The sequence below is a fragment of the Paralichthys olivaceus genome, chromosome 14 (genome assembly GCF_024713975.1).
Source record: "Paralichthys olivaceus isolate ysfri-2021 chromosome 14, ASM2471397v2, whole genome shotgun sequence".
NCBI classification, from domain to species: domain Eukaryota; kingdom Metazoa; phylum Chordata; class Actinopteri; order Pleuronectiformes; family Paralichthyidae; genus Paralichthys; species Paralichthys olivaceus.
This window is the reverse complement of record NC_091106.1, coordinates 16,019,108-16,045,210: the sequence shown is the minus strand read 5'-3', so window position 1 is coordinate 16,045,210 and position 26,103 is coordinate 16,019,108. Positions and strand designations below refer to the sequence as shown.

The window sequence follows — 26,103 nt, the reverse complement described above, 5'->3', positions numbered from 1 at the left end:
TGCTAACAATGGTGCAAGGACTGTAAACAGCTGCAAGTCACTTTCTGTATTTTCTGCTTGGAAAAACAAAGGTTACATATTCTGGGGTTTCAGTGCTAAGTAGTACATTTGCTGTTGTGTGTCTTTGTGTGACACCTCATCATTGTTACATGACCAAACCACAATAGAAAGGAACTAAAATAAGTGTGTGTGTGTGTGTGTGTGTTCGTACCTCGCCTTGTGTTATCAGCACCTATTCAGTTCCTCTTCAGCTGAATAGATGCAGGAGCAGTTTGAGGAGGAAGAACAATGCTGCACTGAATTTATGTGATTTGCTGTCTTGCATCAAATGAACCACAAAGTGGGCAGATCGGAACATCTGTGGAATGGATGGTGCTTGATTCTACCCACAGCTCCAGCAGTGATCCTCGCATGTGAACGCACAATAACTTACAAAAACTTCCTTGGAAAAATGCAGGACTAATTAGTTTACTTCTCTGTTCTTCAGTACTGTTTGCTGAGCCCTTACATTGTCTCTTACTGCAGTTTTAGTTTTCCATTTGAACGTGTATGAATTTCTTGGGCATCACACAAGAAAATTACACCATGTCATTGTTTAATTCTTTAAGATTTGTATGGGAGACTGTATTGAATTGCACGGATATGTGATGAAGATCACACTGGCGTCTGAACCATGATCATAGTTGTGTAATTATGAGGATCTTTTTCCTCTGGCTTGGATTGTATCCTCTCTGGAGGAGGACCAATTGTAATCATCTGAGCTCCCTGTGGTAATGAATGTAATGGAAAGCCTACTTTCAGATGCTATTTTAACAAGCACCAATAAATGCTTCATAACCATGATATTTTGTTAATGATAAAGATATCGCACAATGGCGAAAATCCAAAGTCCAAAAGAATGCATGATAATTCTGCAGGCAGCTATTAAAACACGTATCTATAGTAACAAATGTGCCTCATACAGTATGTGCTCTCTTTCTCTTTCTCTCTCTCTACATATATATGTGTGTGTGTGTTACTGATAAACACAAACAACCCAAGAAAAAGAAGACATGATAATCTTAGTTAACCTTAAGAAAATTGGAATTGCTTTTTTAATATATTAGATTGGTTCAGGATCTTGGAGACACTGCTAATTTAATAGCTCAAAAAACAAACGTTGTTTTCATACAGAATGGCTGTTCCTAATTTAATGAGAAAATGGCACATTCGTTTTGTGAGGAATCACAAAAAGTAAGATATCTCTGGGCTCTTAACTGATCTCAGGTATAATTATTGTCTATGTTGGATTGAGAGAAGTAGGCTGCCCATCATCTTAACAGATCCCACATAAAAAAGAAAAAGCAATAAACAGATGCAAATGTTGCACCAAGGAACATGCTCCATTCCTGACCATGGACATATAGGTCGCCTCGATTAAAGAAAACTGAGGAACAATATATATATTCAACTTGTGGTTGATATAGTGGTTTGCTGGAATATGATCTCCTAAAAATGTCCACATGTGTTCCCAACTTTGAGAAACGAATGAGAGGCTGTGTGACCAATCAGAAACATAATATTTTACCTGTGTTTAATATAGTCAGCAAAATGGAACTAATTATGAAACAAAGAGTGCTTTGGTGCCCCAGGCAAAAGGGATCTTGGCGTCCTACATTGAAACAGTCTATACTGTACACACACAGATTTAAGAACTATAGGGTTCAACTATAGTTTGACCTCCACCAAAGAGGTATCCATTGTCTGTGTGTCCGTCAGCAGGATTACTAAACTAGAACTACTAAACTGATTTCCATGACCTTTTGTGTAGGGCTGGAACATGACCTAAGGAAGAACCCCAGAAAAATGGGTGGATCCATTTTTTTTCCTTTCTTTAATCAAGAGAGATATGGCGTTTTTTTGTAAATTTCTCAAGAAATAAAAAGGCCAATCAATCTTGGCAGAGGTAGTTTCTTCTTGTTTCCGGGATGAAATCTGTCATTTTTTCTCACTCCACACCAGTAAGAACTCTATTGAAGTTGACTGACTCATTTTAGGTGATTCAGCCCCTGTCATCTCCCAAACTGCTCATGTTAACGGGACCATCTTTCTCAACAATGGAATAAAAAGGGAAAAAAAGAGCAGATGTAAAACGCATATCAAATTTCCCAGAGTACCTCATTATTTTCCAGCGTTCTGGGGACGTGGTCTGGTGTTACTTTTGGTGCCTTTTACAACAAAGCATATTCGTAGAGGAAAACAGAAAAGATGACGTCTGGACCTGCAGTGCAATTGTTTGGCTGCAAACAACTGAGAAATGCGATGGAGATTTTTTACTGTATTGTGACTCCTCTAACTTCAGCAGTCAGCAGGAGAAGGCTGATATGTGACTGTGGGGGCGAATACAGGGTGTGGCTGACTGTTATTCAAGAGTCACTGGAGTTTTGATTAAAATGTGGGTGAGAGAGTAATAAGGAATCTCCTTTACAACAAAGCAAATTAGAAGAATACAGAATATGATATTGTATTACTCTAACAAATGGTAATGTTTTTAAGCCTTATGGAGCATGTCAAATTCAAGTCTTTAGAGTTAATGTTATTAATTTTCTGGTTAGATGAGATAGGGGGGCTGGATCCAATCCCTGCTGACATTGAGAGTAGGGCGGGGTACAACCTGGACAGGTCGCCAGCGCATTGCAGGGCCCACATACAGAGACAAACAACAATCACACTCATATCTACACTGAAGATCAATTTAGAGTGTCCAATCAACCTAACTCCAATCTGTATGTGTTTGGACTTTGGAAGGAAGCCGGTGCTTCAGTTCAGTTCAATTCGGTTCAGTGCTAATCACTGAAACAGTGAAACACTGCTGTCATGTAAAAGTCACACCTCAGGTATTTTAACACATATACTCTAAACAATGATCAGTTCATCAGTCCCTGGATCACCTAACACCAGTGAAGGCCAGGCTAAATAAAGTCTAAACCAACTTATAATAAAGTTAAGTTTGTCTTGTTAGGTCTACAAGCCTTTGCACAAAAGCAACTGAAGCCTCTGGATACTGTGTATCAGTAAGTGTGTAATGTCAGTAATGTTGTGAGTCCCTTCTGGCTTCAGTTTGCCTGATCCCAATTGCATGATAAATAAAGTTTTCTTCAGTATCTATCTTAAGTCACATTTGAATGCTATGTGACAACTTGATTTCACCTCTGATACATGCCTGCTGGGTGGGGTTCCGTCTCTGTTGACACCCCCTTGTTGAGGATCATATGATGCTCTTGTGTTGCTTTGTAATGTTTTGCATATGGCTCCGGGGCGAGGGGCCAAACTCTGAGTTGAATGGTGTTTTTGTTCAACACAGATCATCCCCGAAGAGAGCAAGCATGCGCATAGCTGCCTAGAACAAGGCTGTCAAGATGTCTGCGGAGGCCCCATGCCAGCACACCCCACCAGGCAGCTGCTGCCTGCCAGGCGACCAATCTACAAATAATCTACTGTGGGAGGACGGATCAGTCTGTTCTGTCGGGGTGTACAGCGTACTTACGGATGTTAAAGACCTCATACAGAGATAGGTGATAATAATTGTTTAATACAAGTGCTGGGAATATACTGTAGTACTATTTATGCCAATTTGGAAACTAAAAGGATTTAATGACATCTAGAGTCGAGGTTTCAGATAAAAGGATAATACCCCTTTCTGTACAAGCATATCTATATATGGTGGAGTTTAGGTAACGTAAAAATGCAAAATGAACTCTCAGAAGCCAGTGTTCATTCTGGTACATGATGGCGTAGCATGGTGGGCTCCTTATATAGATATGCAAGTCTTATATAAATGTAATGAAAATATAACAATTCTTAGTTGCTGGTGATTACACATTTATGAAAACATAATTAATTTGCCAATACACATTGGTCCTTAAATCCCTGTACTGCAACTCCTGTGCATGGATTGATTGCTAGGCATCCTGCAAAAAAAAGGTTCTTTTTTGAAGAGACTTTTTGCAAATCTTGAAGAAAAGTCAAGAGAGACGCAAAACAATAACAGAGAGATGCTAAGCGACCTCAAAGAGACACAAAATGATGACAAACACCAGCCTGTGTTTCTTGTGCCTATGTGGTTTACAAAACATCAACGGATGAGATGTTGTACTACTGCCTGCATACCAGAAATATGCATACTGTACATCCAATGGCACATGTCTTCTGGTGTGCAGGAGTGTTAAGTCTTAAGCCAAATTTAGGCAGAAATGTTCCTAGCTTTTTCTGTTTTGTAATTCTTATTGTGTAATTGCTAGAGAGTTGGCAACCTTTATCAGTGCATGATTAGTGGCATGCTGCTTTGATATCACTACAGGACTCAAGGCATCATGATTTATCATTTCACACTGAACAATACTTTTCCTTGTGCTACAGAACAGCCCATCAGATTTTGACAGCCCAGTGATCAGGTGGCATGTCAAATTCCATTAAGTGTGACTGCCATAGCCACTGGGCCCATGTCATAAATTCCTTAGTGTTCTGTCCACACTGTTTGCTTTGATATTTTTAGTCCATCTCAATTTCCTGTGACAAATAAAATATGTTTGACTATTTTTTAAGTGAAAATCGCAACGTAAATGCTGCATGAAATACCCAGAGTCGTACTGTATGTCTTTACCCTTGTTGCAAATTGCTTACAGACAGCCTAGCTGACCGCAATCAGTTTGTATAAACAATATGAGAGTATAGCCCATGCTACCGAGCCAATGCAGTCTCACAGGCCTGGCTGCCGACACAAGTTATGCAAAAGCAAAGACGACAAGGCAGATCCTGAGAGGTGCCCGCTGGGAACGAGGGGCCATTACTGCCAACTCTAAACCTTTGAAGCCAGACACTTCAGAGACACCCCGACGAGTTGTTCCATCACTTTATAGGAAAAGTTGAAGGACAAAAATGTATTAAACTACACTTTTGATGGTAGATTGCATCTGGCAGTGATCTATGAATTTAAACTTTTTAAAAGTTGCAATGAAAGTAAATAGATCTGTGCAGGTTTTATCATGTAATCACATTAAATGTACTACTCAGCCTCAAAGACCAAAAATCAAAGCTGAAGTTAATCTACTACACAGTCTTGCTGTTGGAGCGTAATTTCTCAGCATCACTTTATGCCTGAAGCCAGTGATGCCTTTGCCTGGTCAATGTGGCAACTCCACTGTCATAATAAATCAGCGTTTATGGTCCCACAGGCTGCCAAGAAGATCTTGAAACACTGGAGTAAATACACTGGCTTTAGTTGAACACAGCCCAACAAAACCTTAAATATCAAGATGGGAATCCTGTATCTTTGCATTATTTGTCACTTTCACACAATTCCTGTGGACGGGGGTTTGAGTGGGTTTCTTTCAGTGGGTTATAAATTCTAGTCAGTACTGTCAGTACACTTTGAGTGGGTCATATTGCTAAAAAGTTATATTTAAATAAAAATGTGTCAAATCAGTTGATGTGACCGAGACTCAATAATTACAGGAACGGCTACTCACAGTTATAATCAAATTGAATTTGAAGGAATGTGTGTGTGTGTGTGTGTGTGTGTGTGTGTGTGTGTGTGTGTGTGTGTGTGTGCGTGCGTGCGTGTGTGTGTGTGTGTGTGTGTGTGTGCAGCTCTTGATACCAGCTCAGTTGTTGTAAACACAATAACCAGCTTAGCTACAATGCACAAGTTAACAATGCACAAGCTAACAATACACAGGTTAACAATGCACAGGCTAACAATGCACAAGCTAACAATACACAAGCTAACAATACACAAGCTAACAATGCACAAGCTAACAATGCACAAGCTAACAATACACAAGCTAACATGAACCTGAAACACTCTTGTCACAAGTAACAAAGCTAAACACAGAATCAGTGAAAATGCAGCTGACTAATAAACAACAAACTCACTTTCCTCTGGACGCAAACACATGAAAACAACCGGTGGATCAACTTACAGCAGAGCAGCATCTCAAACTAGCACTCACCTGTGTAGCTTCACTCAGCCAGGTTTGCAACGGCGCCTCCGGTGGCTAGGTCCCCAAATAACCTGTGCTTCAGAGCAATTGAAAGCGTTTAAAAACTGAGTTTTGTTCCTGAGTGAAGGTTGTGGTTTTAAACTCTTCTTCATATGTACAGTTAGGTGTCTTAGCCTCTTAATTATCCATGTGTTTATTAATGATATATTGTAAGGTTATACTTCAGAGTCCAGAAATGCAACTTGAAATAAAAATGTATTATTGTTATTATTATAATGAGCACTTTATACCTCCCTACTGTGCTTATTAAGGTATTTTGTTATATTGAATATATATATATATATTTATAACATTGTTTTATTGCCCAGCCCTTCTTGCACTTTTTCTTATATCTCATCTGCTGATTGAAATGATTCGAGGAAGGTTTGAGTTTTCTCGTGTGAATCCAACAACCAAAACAATCCAAACTATAAACCAGCCTGTATTTAATAGGTGACAGAGGAGGTTGCGGTTGGAGGAGGAGGGGCAGCAAACAGGTTAGTCAACAGGTGGGCCGGAGAGAAATGAACTGTTTTAAAAAGGCTTCAACACTAACAAATACATAAGCTAGTGAAAGTGAGGGTGAAATAAAATAAGAGATAAACTTCATGGCATCGCACTCGTGTATAAAGACACCAAATAATGGTGATTTATGGCTCCTATGTGTTTGGAGGCTGCAGCCAGAAGCTCCACCTCCTCCACCACCACCTTTTATGTGGATTTCAGCGGGATGCGTGCGCTGACAGGAGGCGGCTGCAGCCCGCTGTGGATGAGGCTTCGAACGGTCACAACGGGCAGCTGAGGAACCAACACACTGTTCCACTGTGCCGGGACTTGTCTCTCAGTGCGTCTGTGCGTGTGCGAGTGTGCGTGAGCGGGGTCGTGTCATTCTACCATGTCTCCGCCGAGGACGCGCGGCTCAATGTGAATAAACCGGGGAACCGGCCGGATACTCTCAGAGGAGGTGAACGCACCTTGCGTCCTGCAGCCATGGGAGGTCAGATCACCAGACACACCATCTACGGTAAGTGTGTGTGGCATCGCAGGAGCAGGAGAGACTAAAGTGAGTCTGTGTCATGAATGAAATCAGTGGTTTAATAGAACAGGAGCAGATGGGATCGAGTTAGAGACGCGCTCCTGCAGCCTCAAGCCTGCATGTGTGCATTGAAACTGTATAGGCGTCCTGGATGCTTAAAATAAAAAAGCTGCTGTAGCCAAGTTTGAACACCTACTGTAAGTCACGACTGTTTCTGAATAAAGGAGGATATGATCTTTTGTTCAGAATGTGATGATAACCATCCACAGCCTTATAGATGCAAGTTTCTCTCAGTCTTGTTGGAGGCTCTTTCAGCCTGTTCACAGTGTTGTCATTAAAAACAAAGTGAATCAAACTGGGAGCTCTCACCTTCACTTGCTTCTCTCCACCTGGCTTGTTATGTGTTGTTAGTGATCACACTCAACATGTTGGCAAACAGTGTCACATGTTCTTCACATCCACTGATCATGGTAACAGGTGCATTTGATGCTTTTCATCCATTTTCACATTTCAGCTCTTTTCAATATTTATGTGCCAACTGCATCACAAATATATAATTTGGTGTATTCATTGTAAATACAATGAATTGTTACAAAGCAAAAAGCTTTATTAGGATTAAATTGCGTTCATTTGACTCTGTTACATAATCACGTCCTATATAGTTACACCTATTCACTATACTGTAAATAAAATGTGCTGAACACAGATTAACTTTGAAATAATCATATGTGTGTTGATTAAGTGTGTTTGACTCATCATTTCTATATATTGATTAAAATAATTTACTTAATGTTCAAGATAAAAAGTTTCCATGACAAAAGCAAATTTATTTAACATTAGCGTAAAGCTGCAACGCTTGATTTATTGTTGGTTTGATTGGCAGGAAATGTATCAACAACAGTTTTGCTAATAATTTAATAGTTTTTTTTAAACTTTTTTTTACTTTTTTGCTTTATATTGGTTTGTATTACTATAAATTACTGTAAATATGCCGTGCGTTAAGAAATCATCTATTTTCTGACCTTTTACAGACAGAAGATTAATCGATTAATGAAGAATAATAATCACAGAATTAATCACTAATGCAATATTCATTAGTTCCAGTCCTGACTCACAATAAACTTGCATATTTTATTTAGGCCTTCAGTGACTTTACAAGACATTTGATGATTATGATCATATCCTTTGGCTTTAAACAGACACATATGTTACTGTACTGTAAGTTACTGTAATTGCTATTCAGAACATGACCAGGCAACAGTAAACATTCCTCATTTCCCAGATGGACACATGGACGCTGGCCAGTCCACATAGTCCAATTTTTTCCAATTTCACTGTAAAGGACCACAGGTGCTGGCAGGGCCACTGCTACACATTCTTGGCCTTGTGACAAGAGTCCAATCAGGGCCCCGAAAAATGTAAATATCTATAATCCCTGTCATGTGTCAGGGGCCCCGTCCAGCTCAAGGGCTCATGAATCATTCAGCTCTCACCTCTCCACATTTGGCAAACCTGCCTGATTGTACTATTGACGTTTAGTGCTTGACCTCAGCCAAGAGGTTGGACCATTTTTTATTTTTAAATGGTGATTAGTTTAACATGTTGAGTGTTTTAAAGGGTTTAAATGATAATCCCAGTTTTGAGATTAACAGGGTCCATTAGCTCTTGTTTACTCGCTCATCAAAATTAGTATTTTAGTTTTGGTTTCTGTTATGACCTCATTAAGACATTTTAAAAAAACCTCTGAAACAAATTGATGACATATTATTAAAGATCACTAGAGCTGCAACAGTTAGCTAATTGATCAGTTAATGTGGAACTAATTTTACAAATTCTGTGGTTCCAGCTCCACAAGTAGAGTTTTATTTTTCTTGCGTCTTCTTTGACAGTGAATTGAATATCATCAGACAAAACAAAAAACACATTCACACTTTAAGGCGTCACTTTGGGATGAGGAAGCCATGACTAGCATTTGTTTACTGTTTCCTACAGAATAACAACCAAATGATTAATGAATTGAAAATGATTGTTAGTTGCAGCCTTAAATTCTACAGTACAACCACTGTACTGTACATGCACAACAGGCTTTTGTGGCTAATGGCCTACATGTTAGATAAGGCAGCCTCTGCTTTATGTCAATTTAATACTGTCATCTGAATTTTAACATAAAATTGAATTTGAAACAGTTTTTCTATAAAAAGACTGGTACATGATAATATTCATGGGTAATTGGTTTGAATGTTTATTAAGGAAGACTATACAAAGACTACTGGGAAGATTTTTTCATGAGTTGGTGGAAGGATGCAGTATAAGTCAGGGAAGACCCCTTAAAAGTTTGGTGTGTATCCGGATCAGGGGATCTTTTTTTTCCCACTTACCTTAACACCGTGCGATAAGGCATTTTCAAAAATCTGGCACATTTGGGGAACTGATATCTATGAGTGTGTGAAATTTGGTGAAGGTTGATTGGATATAAGTGGACTGTTATACAAGATTCGTTTATTCAAATTTGAAAGTGTTTTATAGGTTTAGATATAGAAGAATCACTTTTGTTGACCTCATTTGTAAACCACACATGCTACGACATATTTGCAAGAGATTAAAACATACTCCCGCCCTCTGCCTCCTTTAGGCTGCTGTCTGCGTCACCTTGATACTAATGTCACAGCACATTAGGTCCTCTGCTCAGGGGATTCAAATCAAACGAGTGCAGGAGGCCAGGTGACACTGGCCAGGGCCACTCTGCCTCCGCTCTGTTTGTCCTCTCAACTTAATGACAGCGAAGTCACATTGTGTGCGGTGGCGCATTAAGCAACATTATCCTTCCTTAAATTACTCATCTGACGTTCGTCAAGGCACCCCTCTTTTATCATGACAGGACTCTGGTCACTGTATACCCTGACTCCTCCGCCAGGTTGCACAGCTTTTTAAACACTTCTCAACAGCCACTGCATCATCGGCACTTTTGGCTCTCACCAACCTGTCGCTTCCAGTAAATCAAACGTGGTATTTTTATTTATCCATTTATTTACTTATTTGACTTTAATTTGTGGTTTATACAGTCCAGTTCCTCTGTGTGCTCTAAACGCTCTAAACGCTCTAAACCAAACTCGCCTGGGATGTGAAATTGAAGCTGCCCCTGAAATAAAGACCAGAGAATCTAAATTCACAGCAGCAGAAGTTAGATTAGTTTTGTCAGAATGAAAGAAAATATCTGAAACTCCAGTTGGATTGAAACGCAGGGGTGTTGCTGCAGTTGCCCTCAGAGGCCTGTGAGTTGTTTCTTCTGTTTTAAGACCTCACAGGAAATACTCTGTTCAGTCTCTGGTTGAGCACAATACAGTCCCATTCTGTTTTCCTGAAGACATCATGTCTGACATGACATCATGGACGCAGTATGGTCGAAGGATTTGTTATGACTTCATTTAAGACCACTGTTTTGCACCGAGCACAATTCAGCATTGTTCTGCAGCGACAAGAGCATGAGAAGATCTGAACAATTACACTGTGCTGAGCCCAGAACACTTGGCAGAGCCGCTCTGATTGTGATTAAAGGGGGAGTCTGTGAATACGTGATGCACAGTGGAGAGTATGTCTAGTTTGAAGCAATTCTACAATTTGTTTGTCTTCATCCGCAGCTCACGCTACCATGCGTGCCATCGAAACAATGATGATATATAACAGACCTAGTGTCAGAGGTCATGTGATCAGTCATTGCCAATCCTGACAGTCCTAATTGATTGGTCTCCAGGGTACATCACCCCTCCAAGGTCGCTCAATGGACAGCGGGAGAAGCTGTCTCTCAGACTCCTACAGTCGACATCTCTCACAGGCGAACAAGCAGCTCCCACACAGTTTTCCATATTTAGGTGTGAAAATACAAGCAGTTCTCAAGGAGAAGAAGGAAGTGTTGATTAGGCCTGGATGATTTATTTAGCACTGAGTTTTGGCTCGATTTTATTTTACTTTAGATGTCATTGTGGAGAGGACTAAAGCAGTGTAGGACAGAAAACCATAAAATCTCCTATATTTCATGAGAATATGATGTCGCTTCAACAAAGTGACCGTGGCTTTGTGCTGAAGAGAAACAAAGATGGGGAGAGTCGTTCATAATGAGAGGGAGGGAGTATGACATCAGGCTCATGATAACTTTACTTGAGGTCTTTATCAGTTTATAACTCCAGATGGGAGATGTGATGCAAAAAGGAAACATGTTTGACCGCATTACTTACGTGAGTAATTATTCTCGTGGTAAAAATGCATAAAGATGGATGCGCCTCCAGCTCCTGCCATTATATAAAATTAAGCTTAAATGGATATGGAGGCTGTTCTCTTGTGTTGTTGATATAATATGTGCTATTTAAATCAGGGGATGGAGCTATGGTATCGAGGTCCTGGCGATGCACAATGTTGCCTGACCAATTGCGAGTCAATAGTGATATTTACTGATTTTACAGCATCAAATTTCTAATAGAAAACAAACTTAACGGAATATTAACACCAGAGAAACATCAGTGTGACAAGAACTAGATATTTGACTTGTACTTTGAGTTTTTGGTTCGATCTTCCATCTTTATAAACAGTCCATGAGTCAGATGCCGGTCTGCTCTTATTTTGGCATATCCTTATACGGACAAAGTATTGACAGGTAGTGAGTCAACATACATATAAACAATATGATTGATATGTGCTCATTAAAACATGAGCCATGTAGCAGCCTCAAGTACAATAGTTGCTTTGTTTGCACCTTTCATGAATCTTTTCATTCCTTTATCCACCTCCTGCTTCCTTTCCTTCTTTCTACACACTACGTGTTCCAGTACAGAAAGAAAGAAACCTCACAAGAAGCACACACCAGTCGAAAATTGGCAAGATGTAGAATAACAAAAAGCAATGGGTGTTACTGGAAATGGTCATTTTCTGAAATTAGAGCATTTTGTAAGAACCTCTCGCAGCTGTATTGTTCTCTGTATTTGCACAACCAAGGGAAAATTCTGTCCTTGTGGGGTTTTTTTCCATCCAAGGACATTTTTGCATGTAATTTACCTTTGTATTGTCACAGTAGGTGTGTGAATGTAACTGTCTTTCCTAACAGGATGTTACATGAGCAGATAAGATATGTGAGGGAAGATTAGAATGAGACATAATATTGGACTGTTATGTAAAACAATGCCTATGGCGGTGCAGACCATCTAATCTTATATTCCAAATCTAAAATTTGGGAATTTTCTGTAAATTGTGTTCCATTCTTTTCAGTAAAGTAGTTTTTGCTCCCCACTGTGGAGACCAATCTAAGCAGCAACTTTTCCTTCCCTACACAGATTCTCTGAACGCACCGTTTCCCGCAACATCCCACCGGTGCCACTACAAGCCGAAGCGCTGCCTGCCTATTCAGCCATGCGCAGGCTTGTCCTCCGTCCCTCTCCTCTTTCACCCCAGCACCAAGGGCTCGCAGATCATCATGGACATGTCCCAGAGGACGGTTAAGAGACAGGCCAGCTTCTGTAATGCCATTACGTTCAGCAACAGACCCATCGCTGTGTACGAGCAAGTTCGACTGAAGGTAAACACGACTCTGCTGGATTTTTGTGTTTTGAGCTCGACTTTTTTATAAAAAACATGCAACGGATAAACTTATTATTAACAGTCAGTAAAAAAGAGTGGCATGTAAGTTTAAAATGAGGTAGAGTTTATTATAACAGTTTGCAGCCATATATTATTCTGGTTTGACTAAAGTACCAAACTTTGACTAAAGCAAAACTAGAATTTACTCAGTAGAGCACATATACCTCCGCTTTTTAAAAATTTACTTCAGAAAATGAAAAATGAACAAATGAACCAGTTTTTTTTTGTTGTTTTTTTAGATAAATCAGATGTGTCTCATTAAGATGTGAAGAGACATGTTTCACAAATCAAAATTGGCTCCAGGTAACCCCCCCACCCTCAAAGGATAATTGGCATCGATAACGGATGGATGGATGGATTAATCTAATTAAACTTCATACTTTATATAAGTACTATATCTGCAAGTAATAGTATGTAAAACACTATGCTGCCACCAGTTCATCTTGTTGGCTTCCACTGCTTCATTAAAAACAATACAGTGCACAGATGACACCTATAAAATATTGCAGTATCAACATTACTCCATGCTGCACTTTGCGTTATCAGTATAGCAGAGTGGTGAGACACAAACTGTGATACTCTCTCTTTCATTTTCTCTCAGTGTGTTTTTGTTTTTCTTCTCATTCCCTCTGTCTCTCTCTTCATCCCCCATCTTTGCTCCCCTGTTTTCATTTTCTCTCTTTTCTCTCTCTCGCTGCTCTTGTGTGGGCCAAAGCGGCAGCAGCTTAGAACAAGTTTCCACTTCACTTATCTGCCCATCTATGTCTTGAAAGTGAGAGAGCAGGGCAAGCATTGCCATGTGAGGAATAGTGTTATCTTGCACAGTAAATGCAAAGTAAGTACGGGGTTGAAATAAGACAAAAATCGTTTGCAGGTGAAAAACACATGAGGTATCTGGTGTTAGTTTGCTTAGAACAAATGTTGTTTTTAGCCATGTCCGTGGCTTGGTAGTGTGGATGTGCATATCTCAGCAACTATTGGTTTGCACTGAAATCATTTCTCTTCCAGGATGCTTTCATAACTTTGGTGAATCCTAATGTATCATCAGGTCAAACATTTTAGACCAAATCCACGCAGAATCAGTGACATTTCAGTCAGAAATTAGTTTTAGTGAATTAGCAAATCACACTAATTCCCAAAGCATCACAGAGCTGCTGTAACGTGGCTATAATCTTGAATTGTTTTAACTTATAGTTCACACAATAAAAAGAAAATACAGACTGATTATCATCACTGATTAGAAATATGTTCTTTCTAGATCACTAAAAAGCAGTGCTGCTGGAGTGGTGCTCTGCGTCTTGGTTTTACGTGCAAAGACCCATCGCGGATCAACCCAGACACCTTGCCCAAGTACGCCTGCCCCGACCTGGTCTCCCAGAGCGGCTTCTGGGCCAAGGCTCTGCCCGAGGAGCTCTCCAATGAGGGAAACGTCATCTCCTTCTGGGTGGACAAGAAGGGCCGTGTGTTTTATCGCATCAACGACTCCAGCCCCATGCTGTTCTTTAGCGGCGTGCACGTCTCTGAACCCCTGTGGGCTCTCATAGACATCTACGGTCTCACCAGAGGGGTCCAGCTGCTAGGTGAGTAATACGTTCAGAACTTAGATGTCACTCAGGAGAGCTCATACCTCTGCCAAGGCACAACAGCCCCCTCAAACTCAATCAAGCCACACCGGGGTACAGGATTATGATTAGGTTATCGATATCGGGAAGTGGGTGAACCAGCAAAAGGGTGCACAAACCTAAAAATATAAGTCCCCAAAATATGTCACATTTTTAATCAAGATCTCTGAGAAATTAACAAAATTGTGCAACCAAAACGGTTTTATCTCACAATAGCATTAAAAGTGAAAAAAAAGAGTTCCTTGATCTTTTCCTTATTCGCACTCACACCAAATTTCAATGGATTCTTCCTCGGCCCATGTTCAACCAACCAACAGACAAACAGACAGCGGTGACAACACAACCTCCAGGTAACCAGGTCCTTACTGAGGAGAGTTGTTTGAATCGTCTATTGGTGAATTATGAATATTTTGAATTAGATCACATATCACCCCTGGAAATCGTGTGCTTCTGATGTTCTCTCCACTGTGAGCAGTTACAGGGGATGTTCGAACAGCGGCCTTGCTTTTCCCACACCCACCAAATAGCTCAGTGGAAAAAGATGGTGGGAGATTAAGTAGATTGTAAAGTTACCACGGTCGTTTGTATCAGAGAAATCTCCCAAAAGCGGGAACATTTCAGAATGTCTGAAATCCATTCAAACAAGTTCTCCGCACTGTTAAAAGGGTCATTACATGAAAGAAATTAGAAGGAAACAGGTCCTCCACAATCACTAACAGCAGTTTTTCACCACGATGAAAAATCTGGAGAACGTTTGTGTTGTAAATCGAGATGCATTTATGAAATGCATCATGTGCCGCACACAGCTGTCTCCAATTTCTGAAAACAATACCAAAATATGCAAAAGAGATAAATAGGGATCCTTGTGGATGCCTCAGGACCTATTTATAACCATTTCCAAGAACTGTGCTACCTCTCTACAAAAGAATAGAGGCTGTCAGCGCCGTTAATAAAAATAGAAGAGGCCACCATATTGTGTAGATAGTGCCATTTAACCTCATTTATTGTGGTGTGTTTGACAACGAGAGGCGCGCTATCTCGTGATGGGCTGTTTGGTATCTAGCGCCAGAGTGCGACTATCTGGGGTTCGCTGGCCTCGTGGTGCCGAGCAGCACACAGCTCATGTCGAAGAACAAGAGGAGTGTGTCGGACATCCCAAGGGGAGGGGGCGGGGGGAGGGTTGTGGCAGACAAGAAAAGGGATGATGTCAGGTAATGACATGTCTGGGGTGTTTTTTTTCCAGGACAATCAATCCAGTGGAATGTCTCACTCTTTGAATCCAAATCTGAATATGTGACGTGTGCAATGAGAACGAGAGTCATGCTCACCAAACTATGTGTTGCATTTTTCTTTTTCAACTTTACAACTAAAAACAACTTTCTCTGCTATTTGTAGTTTTTCTTCTTTGTAATCTTTGCCTGTGAATGAGGACAGCAGCCCTTTAAATCCCACCGTTTCCACTCTGGTTTTCCCACATCGATCACCTTCATCCCCACATTGATGGTTTAAACCGAAAAGCCTCGGCCCCTCAGTCGGCTGAAGGATCACTTGGCTATCAGCTTTCCTCTATAGCCCTAGAGTGTCCTTACTCGAGAGCATGGTATATATCAAAGAGCCGGTATTGTCTCAGAAGTTGGCTGCAGTTCAGCAGACACTTAGTCTTTGAAATATGGGCGGACACTTCAAAGTGTGGTTTTGCAGACTGGCACATGTGCGTGTTTTCCTTTAGCAGAAGGGCAGATTTTGATTCTTAATGATGCTTACACAAGGTTCTGAAAATGAATGCTACACCAGCTGATAAAATGAGCCAAATTTCACCTGTTGTGGGCTTGTTATCACACAATCTGTCCAGTTGGGATTTACAGATCTGCTGCAGTTGTTGTTTTTTCTTTTCCACAAGACAAATGGAGCATGGAGCTGTGAATGAGCTCTATGGAGTGTAGAGAATGGCTTGTTTTGGTGACTCTGATTTGGCCTTTGTGATAAATGTGCACACGTGTACGCTCAAAATATAAAAGAAAATTGGTTGTGATGACTGATGGCTGATTGTGAAGCCTGTTGACTTAAGTAATATGCATGGCAGAGGCTGCGAGATAATGTTTTCTCCACTGGTTTTTACAGAAGATCACTTTACTTGTCACTGAGAATACAATTCAGCTTGTAAAATGGATGTATATGTCTTCTGAGGGTCGAAGAAAGATTTTTAAGACTACTTCATCGACTCTTGTAGCAAAACAGAAGTTGACGTTTTCTTTATTTCAACAGTATTTTATTCCCTGGTAACATCATCGGGGTCGGGCCGACTTAGGCTTGAGACTGCAGCATTAAAGGCTTTCTAACAAACTGGATATAAGAGGTTTAACGTTCTGGCCATTTTCCAGGATGGGAGTGTCTAATGAAAGATCATTTACTCTTCCCTACTCACTGTATATTGAAAATTTGGAATTTGAAATTTGAAATATATGACGTTCTATGTAGAGGACTATATAGTAATGAGTTGTGTTGAGTTTGACAGATTCTACATCTGAATCTGCAGAATTGGTGGCGAGGGACAAGATTTTGGGGGCAGGAAGCCGTCTGGTTTCCGTTTCTAGCTTGACCAATCATGTTTGAGCAGGCCTTTGTTTTATCTGCATAAATGTTTGAGATTACCCAAAATGTCATTTGGACCTAAAACACCTACAAAAAGTAAAACTGTTTTTGTTTGTGTGGAGAAACGTTCCACTTGAGTGTACAAGCTCACATGACAGCACATCAGCGTAACTGTCAAAATGTGTGACGCTAACGCCAAAAGATATTTTGTTAAGAAGATAACTTTACTGAATCAAACAAAACCACCGTGATGCTGCCCTGTGCCCTGGAATCAGACGCGTGACGTGTAAAACAACAGCATCAGCGTCCGTCCTGTCATTCTAGCTCTACCTTTTACACAGATGTCGATCTGGTCTGCACCTATGCTGCCACCTTGAAGGCAGAACATTGTTTCCCCCTATTCCCTGCTCATAATTTTTACATGGACTAAATGCCCAACATTGGTGCCTTGAACAGTATAAAAGAAACTAGTGTTAGAGGCACAGTGCGTCACTGCCTTTCTGATAAAAATCTTTTTTGATTGCTTTGCTTGAACAAATTTCTGTGGTTACATTTTCGAGGATGAATGTTTCTTTATGAACTCAAAGCCTCTTAAATTCATTGATGTTTCATTACCTAAACAGGTTTTTTTTCCAAAACGGTTGAGAGATTTTTTTGGTTTTTTCATTCATTAGCAATGACCTACCATGAAAGCCATCCATTTTAGTGGTGCCACAGTCCAATCTGTTGGGGGTTTTTTTTAGCCTGTGGATAATCCTCATCAAACGCATGCTCCACAGGATTCTCATACCTTTGTGAGTCTGTTTTATCTTTTACTACCTTGCATACTGCATTAAGGAATTCATTATAGCCGCTATCCATCATGGCCATTTCACTTGTGCTGCCTCTAAGTGCAGCCTCCTGCAAACAGTTTTCCTACTAACAGGTCTTATGCTGATGTTTAAGGATCATTTCATGAGCTGTGTTGTTTCCTCTCTAAGCTTCTGTCAGGGGAGCGCAGTTCAGTAGCTCGCCGCCCATGCAAGGGGTCAAAGGTGAGCCTGAGATCAGTGAGACTGCTTGAAAGCTGAGATGGTGTTGCGTAAGCGAGGAAGCTAAATTAATCTTCTAAAATCAAACTGAGCCTCAGGCCCTGTCCAGAACCAACAATGCTGCCTATGCAATTTAAGAAAGATCTGTTACATCACCACACTACTCGCGCAGCTATCAATAAAGACTGAAGTACCCTGCTTGTGTTTTGTACAGAACGGCCTGTGCTGCCCCACGCTGAGACACATTAGCCCTTATAGGGGCGGACAAAAGGTTTCTTCAAGTGCATGATATGTCTCAAGCAGCTTAACCATTTTCAAAGCACAATTTGTCTGCTGTACTTTCAAAACATTTCCCTATTTACTCTTTATATTTCACTGGGTGACATGATAAGAAAATGTGCTTTAGATACAATTTGCAGCAAAAACACAATTTCCCAAAAGCTTTATTTTAAAAATGGAAAGTTTGAAAGGTATGGTCTTTTTTTTGTTGCTGTTAGCTTTTTGAGTTTTATCAAGTTGGTTCTCGTACAAGTTCCAGAAATCAGGTCACAAATAATAAATAATAAAAAATCAAATGTTTTCACTTATGCTGTATCTCCCAGAAGTGATACACATGTGAAAAACAAGGACTCGTGCTCCCTTTCCACATGTATGGCTGCAGTCTGAACAGAATGTGTTTGTTTATGGGACAAATCTCAAGGGACCACACAGCATCCAGCGTTTTGTGCAGGTATGATGGATTCCTTCCAAGTTAGATAAGCGGAGCGAGTCAAAGGCATCCTTTGATGGATACAAGATGCTCTACTGGGGGTTTGTCTACTTGAGGTAGATGAGTCACTTAATCACTGACAGGACGCCAGTGATCCGTGAGACCGGCGTCAGCTAACATCATCTGCAACCTGTCTCTCTAGTCATTAGAGAAGAATCCAAAATGGCTCCCAGACCGCCAAGAGGCTGCATGCCTCTCAGGTGATTAAGAGGAGGGTGTTGACATCAATCATCTCCGCACACGGCATTGCGATGCATTAAGCCTGTGGAGCATCATGGTGGGGAAAATATCCCGCTGTATGCTTTTCATGCTCAGTAACGCTCTCAGAGACACATCACTAACGTTTCCACCTCAGGGGACAGAGGGGACAGTTTTGAAAGACGCTGTGGGAGCTGATGTTTTTGAAAACTGTTTACATTGATGTGGCTTTTATATATTGCCGTGGCTCTGTTGATGTAGCGCTGTCACTCCTGGAGATCTACCTCAACACATGATGGATTTCAGTGAAAGTTATTGACATTCATGGTCTCGAGGGGATGAAGTCTGATGACTTGAAGTGATCCCCTGGTTTTTCCTGTAGCGCCATCATGAGGTGGATGATTTAAGTGATGTGGAACAGATTGCTGCTAAATATCAGAGAAGCTAGTTCGGTATACATCTTTAAAACAACATTTATTTTTACTTTACCTTAACCTATACGTTTACCTTTAACTAGATCTTGCACTTGCCCACTTTCCTTTTATAATTTTTATAATTTACTTTACTGTTTTTATGCATCAACATGTTAGCATACTGGCATTAGCATTTAACTCCAACCACTGCTGTCTCTCAGTATGGCTTCACAGAAAATGAATGTAGACTCTACATTTGTTATATTTTTTATCCTGTATTTTATAATCCGACACCATTATATGCTCCTTTTATCACGTGAACTTTGTATTGCTTGAACTAAAACTCAAACTGTCAGTTAACAGTGTAAGATCACCGTATCTTTGACTCATACCTGTTTTGTCAGCAGATGAAGAGATAGCGTGGAAGTGCTGAAAAGCTTTGTACTGCACAAACATGCGGATTGTCTGAACCTAGCCGTGCAGTACTTTCCTTTCTTTGTGTCTATTTCTGTCCGCGTTCGCCCAGCGCACCTCACGCTCGCTTGCCACAGATCTCACTTATTGTTTCACTTGTCAACATATATTATGTAGAGTTTCACAGGGTTTTGATTTGTGGTAGAAAAGGTTTTAAATATAGAGAGGTCAGAGAGGTACAGTGTGACACTAGTGGCCAGATATACAGCGCGGGGTCAGCCTGGTAACAGTGCAGGTAAAAATGTCTCAGTACCACACAGGGAAGGACAGAATCTATAGAAACTGCAAATTCAGTTTTACACCATATACTTATTTGTATGTGTCATCCCTTTCCTGTTTCCACAGAGCTGCACAACTAAACTCTTCTGATAATTTAGATTGATGAAGACACGCGAAAGGCCTGAAGGGTCTGATTACCCTGAAGTACTGCAAATGGATGTTGTAATAATATGTTGGATTTCTGGTCTTCTGCTTACAGCCAAATCTTCCAAAAACAATAAAGCATGATAATAACAATATGAAAAGTCATCTGTCAAAAGTCAGTTTCCAGCCAAGAGCAGTGAGGGAGAATGGCAGAGAGGGATGCTCAACGTCTCCATATTATAAACATTCTGTGATTTCTCTCAGCAGAATTAACCGAAAATCGTGAATTATACTACAGCCCCGACCTTTTTCCTCTCTGTGCTCTGGTCACACTAATAAATCAAATAAGAATTTTTTCAAGAGACTGGAGTTTTTTTTTTTTAAGTCACATTAAGATTTTGCTATGGACCCTGACCCAAGCTCTCCTCTTTTGGAAATGACTGAAGTCTGCAGCGAATGGTCAAGTGAAGAAGACGAGGGAGGAACATGTTGATACCTTTTTTGGGTAAAAAACCATCAGGCCGCATGACTGTGGCCTTAAGCTGTGATAACCTTGTCCATTTCCTCTGAGCTTCATGCTTGTAAGTCTTTTCAGGACAATGTTGGCTGCTGTAGCTGTGACTGTGCTCTTCAGTATTCAGCCAGTCACAGGTCCTCTGTTAACATGGAAGTGCTAAACTTAACCTTTGTGTCTGAGTAGTTCAGCCACAGTCATTCAGTAAAAAATGACACACAGGAAACTAGGATCATAATGCAAACTACAATCATCAAGCGCAAATTGAAGCTCATCTACCATAATGCATTATGAAACATAATGAATGATTTCATTATCAATTTTGAAATATCTGTAGTTATTTGATCTGATTATTCAAAGGCCTGCACATGGATTCATGTCCCTTTGATACAGATACTCATGTTGTATTCAGACTGAACCTTACTCACATGAGTGGGGCGGCTGTACTGATCGAGGACAGCAGTTGTGTTTCTCTGCTGTTTGCTGCTGAGCAAGTAGCTTATACTACGTCTTCGGAGCTTTTTCACTGTAAACAGCTGCCTGCTGCGGCTGAAAATGACACTGATGAAAAGTGACTAAATTGCCATGAGTTAAAAGATGCTATAAAACTCTGTAAGCTGAAGAAGAACTGCAGATGGGTGTTAATTGTCTGTGGATTTGTCTCTACCAGCAACCCGTGCACACATTCATTTGATTCATTAGTCATTACTAAAAATGATGTTGTCGCTTTTAGCAGCACACACTCACTTTGCACAGAATTATTGGTTTAACTGCCATAACTCAACCAAAGCCTAACCAGAATCCTCATCCCTGTTGCCAAAGCTAATTTGTCATGCGCTAATCTGGCTGTTAGAGAATCTTGATTTTCCCTCGGACGCTAATTATAAGTGAAGTTCAGTCATTCTGCCAGACAGTTGGTTACAATGAAATGAGAGGCCTGGTATAAACTAAAAATGTTGGAGGACTGTCTTTTGACCCATCTCCTGCCAGCATGTACACATCGGGATTAAGGTCTATTATATTTATGAGAGCTCTGTTTCAAGTGATCTCAGTGCTTGGAATTTATTTGATTTGTTGAACCAAAATAAATGCCGCTGAACCGACTGTAGTGCCTCAGCTGGGATTTAATCGGCCCAAATGGAATTGAACAGATTTGCGGAGAAATCAAAATAGAAATCGTAATGGAGCCTGTCAGGCCTGGGCTGTACAGGGGGGAAGCCTTCAGAGAGGCTAATCACTTTCAGATGAGCAGAGTCTCTTCCCAGTGAGGACGTGACTGTGTACTCCATGTATCGTATGTGTGTTAGTGTGTAGTTTACACAGAGCTTCTCTTTGACCAAAACAACGAGCTGAATCTATAATTGTTGAAATGTGTTTGAGATCAGTATTACCGTCCAAACAGATGAGCAAGGCATTAAAACCAAGGGACTCATTTCACAGTATATCGACCGCTGCGTGACTGCTAATATGACAATATGTGAATGTTACTGATACCTTAATGTGTAAGTGGTGTTTTAACATTTAATACAGTTACGTAGTGTAGCCCGTTTGTACAGTCAGGCACCGTCACAAGATAAATCTGAGGGGTCATGAGATGATTAATGGCAGAAGCAAACAAAGGTCTGATACATAAATGTTTTCTGTTTTTAGGCTTTTCTCAAATATCTGCAGTTATTTGTGAAATTTACCTCTTCCACTTAATTAGATGAAACCAGCCATGCAGGCGAGTTCAGACAGACAGTCTCTCTTTGGTGGAAGTGCGAACAGACACTGTCTTGTGAGGGGTACAAGCTAAAAACACTTGAAAGGTTTTTAATTTAACAGCACAACTTTTTTTTTTTAATCAACTTATCTAATGTTTTTAGTACAGAAATTAAATCATAAAAGTCAAGTGTTACTATGGGTGTCATAACTGTATGAAGTCAAAGAAAGTAAATAAACTGAAGCAAGAAGCACTTATGTAAAAGTACTTCTCAACCCTTTAGTCTTACGCTTATATTTGATTTAACTGTTTCCACAATTACATTTTTTCGGGAACAAAATCAGCTCCAGCTTTACAGTCTTTTGTTTTTCGAAATGAATGAAGCTTTACATTTATTAATGGCGACATAATCACCAGGAGATGGTTGGCGTGGACTTTGTTTAAAGTTTGGGATTGAATATTGTGGTTTTGGTTAAATGTAAACACATTGTGAATGAAGTTTACTGAGAACATTTTCTGCAGTAAACCAGACCACCATCATTCTATAACTTTAACCAAGCCCTGCCAACATAACCACAGAAAAGTTTAATAATGCTGTAGTCACTGCAAATGGATATTGCACCATGAAGATAAAAATACGATTCTTGGTGAAGATTTTTCTGATGCGTTTAGTATCAACATATCTGTGACTTGCTGAATAAGTAAATATCCCATTATATTAATAGAAAACATAGTCTGGCCACAATTGCCTTTCTTTCAAAACATTATGCTTTCCTTATACACGCATGCACATACTTTTTTTTACTGTTGTTTTGTATTTATCAGTATTATCGTTATTATTATTATTATTGTTGGTACTTTTATTGTCCTAATTCAATGCTGTTGTATCTCATTGTCATATCATAAGCACCTAATTGTGACCAAGCACATGACTGCAGGATCATCATTTATCTTTTATTATTTCAGCTTTTGCCCAATGACGTCAAAATTCAGTTTGAACTGGTCATAAGCAAAGTACCTTTTTTGACAGGTGACGATCTCCCCTCTTTGTGTCTGTTATTTTACTTTTGCTTTGTTTGATTTTGCTGATGTGGTTTTCGTTCTTTTTTACTTTTCTTTTAACTTTTTCACTTTTGTTGGGATGGAACAGGCAAGAGGGCGGGAAGATAGAAGGGGATGTATACACACGTGTATACAACATTATTATGTTTATAATAATGAATTGAACATAATTGCAGTTGCAAATGACTTGTAAATAAACTGAATTCCTAGAAGAAAGAGTCACACCACTGCACTGTGAAAATCTTAGGGTTAGGGTTTATGTCCGGAGCAGTGCTGTGTGAACGTGTGTGGAGTTTTAATGCAGTTATAGAAAAGCTTTGAAGCTCAGAGTTTTTTTTGTTTACTGCAGACGTAGACACACTGTGCCCTTGCGGCATCCTTGGTGCCGGGCGTCGTCCTCACTGTTGCCATTTGTCACTTCAGCGTGTCCCACTTTTTTTCTTTCCACAATCATGATCCAAAACTCAGAAACATCTGGCACCGAACAGGAGACTCAAGCTGAACTTTCAAATGCTCCACGTATGTGACTCCTGTTGCACACGCCATCTCAGACAGTCAAACTGTTGAGCTCCTCCTGTGTAACGATATCACAGCACACTCTCACCTTTTGCCCCCCACAGCTTCACACTATATACTGGTGCCATTATCTTGACCGGGATACCACTCCTTAAAAGCTCATCAATGCAGATTTCCCCTGGAGCCTTTTTTCTTCCATGATAAGCGAAGGCTTATCCTTCTCCTTTTTGGGACACACTCACACACAGCCTACTTTCTCATGACAGATGACTTCACTCATTCTCGACAGAGCCCAGGATAGACCTCCTATGCATATTTAGGGCAAATCCCAAACACACACAGACACAATTGGTGCAGCTGACCTTGCATAGAGGTTGTAGCCTCGGTAAACCCCCAAAAGCTTCCTAATCCTGTTCCAGCAGGCCCAGGAACAAACGGAACCCCCCCCAGGCTATTCAGCACCATTGTCTGTGTGAGAGGTGTTCAAGACTAAAAAAGGAATTGGATTCATATCTCTGAATTAAATTGAACGGCTTGGATCAAAATCTCTAAAAATGCATGAGAAGACGAGGTGGAGCCCGAGTCCTTTTTTTACCTTTGCATTTTTACAAACGGCTTTTTAACCACAATACATTAGTCACTCTGGCATGTGTCCATAGTGAAACAGGATGCCAGTTTTCACTTGTATCCTGGACATCCTCATTTGCTTATATCTGAAACTGGTTTTTCAGGGTTACGTGAAGCGTTTCTCTCTCGGTTGTAACTTGTTTGAGTAGGAAAACCTTTAACACCTCTTCATGGATGTGTATGTTTTGGAAAGGGTGTTTTCTTACTTCCATGAAGCCAAGAAATTCCTCCTTAATGTTCAACAAGCTTGATTTCGGATTTATTTTTTTATCCTCACAGCTACAGTGCTTACACTAACAAGCCAACGTGAAGCCGTAAGAGGTCAGCCACTGACCCCGCTAAACAGTGTCAGTCTGGTATGTGTTCCTCTATTTAAATGGAGCTTTTCCCTTGAGATTGAATAGCTGGAACTGTTCAAAGACCACTTAATTTTACTAGGGCAGTCTCAGCCATGCAGTTAATCACATCTGTATTGTTTACATGCCTGGGAAAAGGGATTCAGACTTTTTCCTTGGTATTTAAAAGCCTCAAGGACTTGAAGTTTGACATTTGAAAAGAGAACATAATCACCACTATGTTCAGCGCTTGTGATTGAAAAACCACTGGAGCAGTGCCAAATGTTAAAACTATTAAAAAAATTCAATGGGTATTATAGTTAATTTTCTAACATGATTTAGGACAAAAGACAAAACTGCACGTTGACATTGTCTGAGTGTGAGGGACATTCTAATATGTGAAGAGTTTGGAAGGTTAGCTTCTAAACAAAGGGTGTTTACGCCCCTGCTAAAAAAAGAGAACAAGCTGATTATTATTTGCGGTTATGTAACAGATTGTGTAACGTCAAGTCAGTGACTTAAAACCTGCACAGTCACTTAGTTCAGAAAAAAAAATCATTAAATTATTTACAATATTAAAATGCATTCTGTCACCGTTGGTTCAGGTTTGTATTCGAACAACTTTGAGTAACAAGTTAACCACTAATCAATTACTTTTAGCTACTTCAACCACAGATACTTTAAGTTAAGATACTTTTCAAACCAAAGGCTGTTTAAAAAGATGGATGACGCATCTCCACTTCCTCCCACTGTCCAGAAATGAAGCCAAAATATCCTGGATACAAAAGAGCACATTTGGAGCCAGAGTCTGCACAGTAGGAGTTGGGGAATGGAGCCGAGATATCAAGGTCCCACTGCTACACATGCTTGACCAATCATGAGTCAGTCTCAGCTGTCAATCACCTTGTTTTTATACCATCAAATAACTAAATTAACATTTGAATAAACATCAGTGCGACTTTTTAAATTATTTTTGAGAAAAACTTCTCTGACGAGTACTTTGACTATTTAGTTGAGGGGACGGGGTTTATGACCTATACTGCAGCCAGCCACCAGGGGGCAATTTAGATGCTTTGGCTTCACTTTTGTTTTTCACAGTCTTAATTGTAACCTGTGGTGTTGCTTTATAGCAGACTCTTTTTAATCAAATTGTAATTTCCTTTTTTTTAATTAGAAGAACTAATACAGAAACACAGAAGCACCT

General features: G+C 40.2%; 1 protein-coding gene across 1 annotated transcript in view; it reads left to right on the top strand.

Annotated features, from left to right (window-relative positions):
* Positions 1-6,596: 6,596 nt before the first annotated feature.
* The window catches only part of neurl1ab (neuralized E3 ubiquitin protein ligase 1Ab), a 31,749-nt gene continuing 12,242 nt past the window's right edge, over positions 6,597-26,103 (top strand). The window contains exons 1-3 of the mRNA XM_020088599.2: positions 6,597-7,044; positions 12,378-12,619; positions 13,940-14,261. Of these exons, the coding sequence (XP_019944158.2) occupies positions 6,663-7,044; positions 12,378-12,619; positions 13,940-14,261 (946 nt within the window). The 5' untranslated portion in view covers positions 6,597-6,662. The remainder of the gene's footprint in view (positions 7,045-12,377; positions 12,620-13,939; positions 14,262-26,103) is intronic.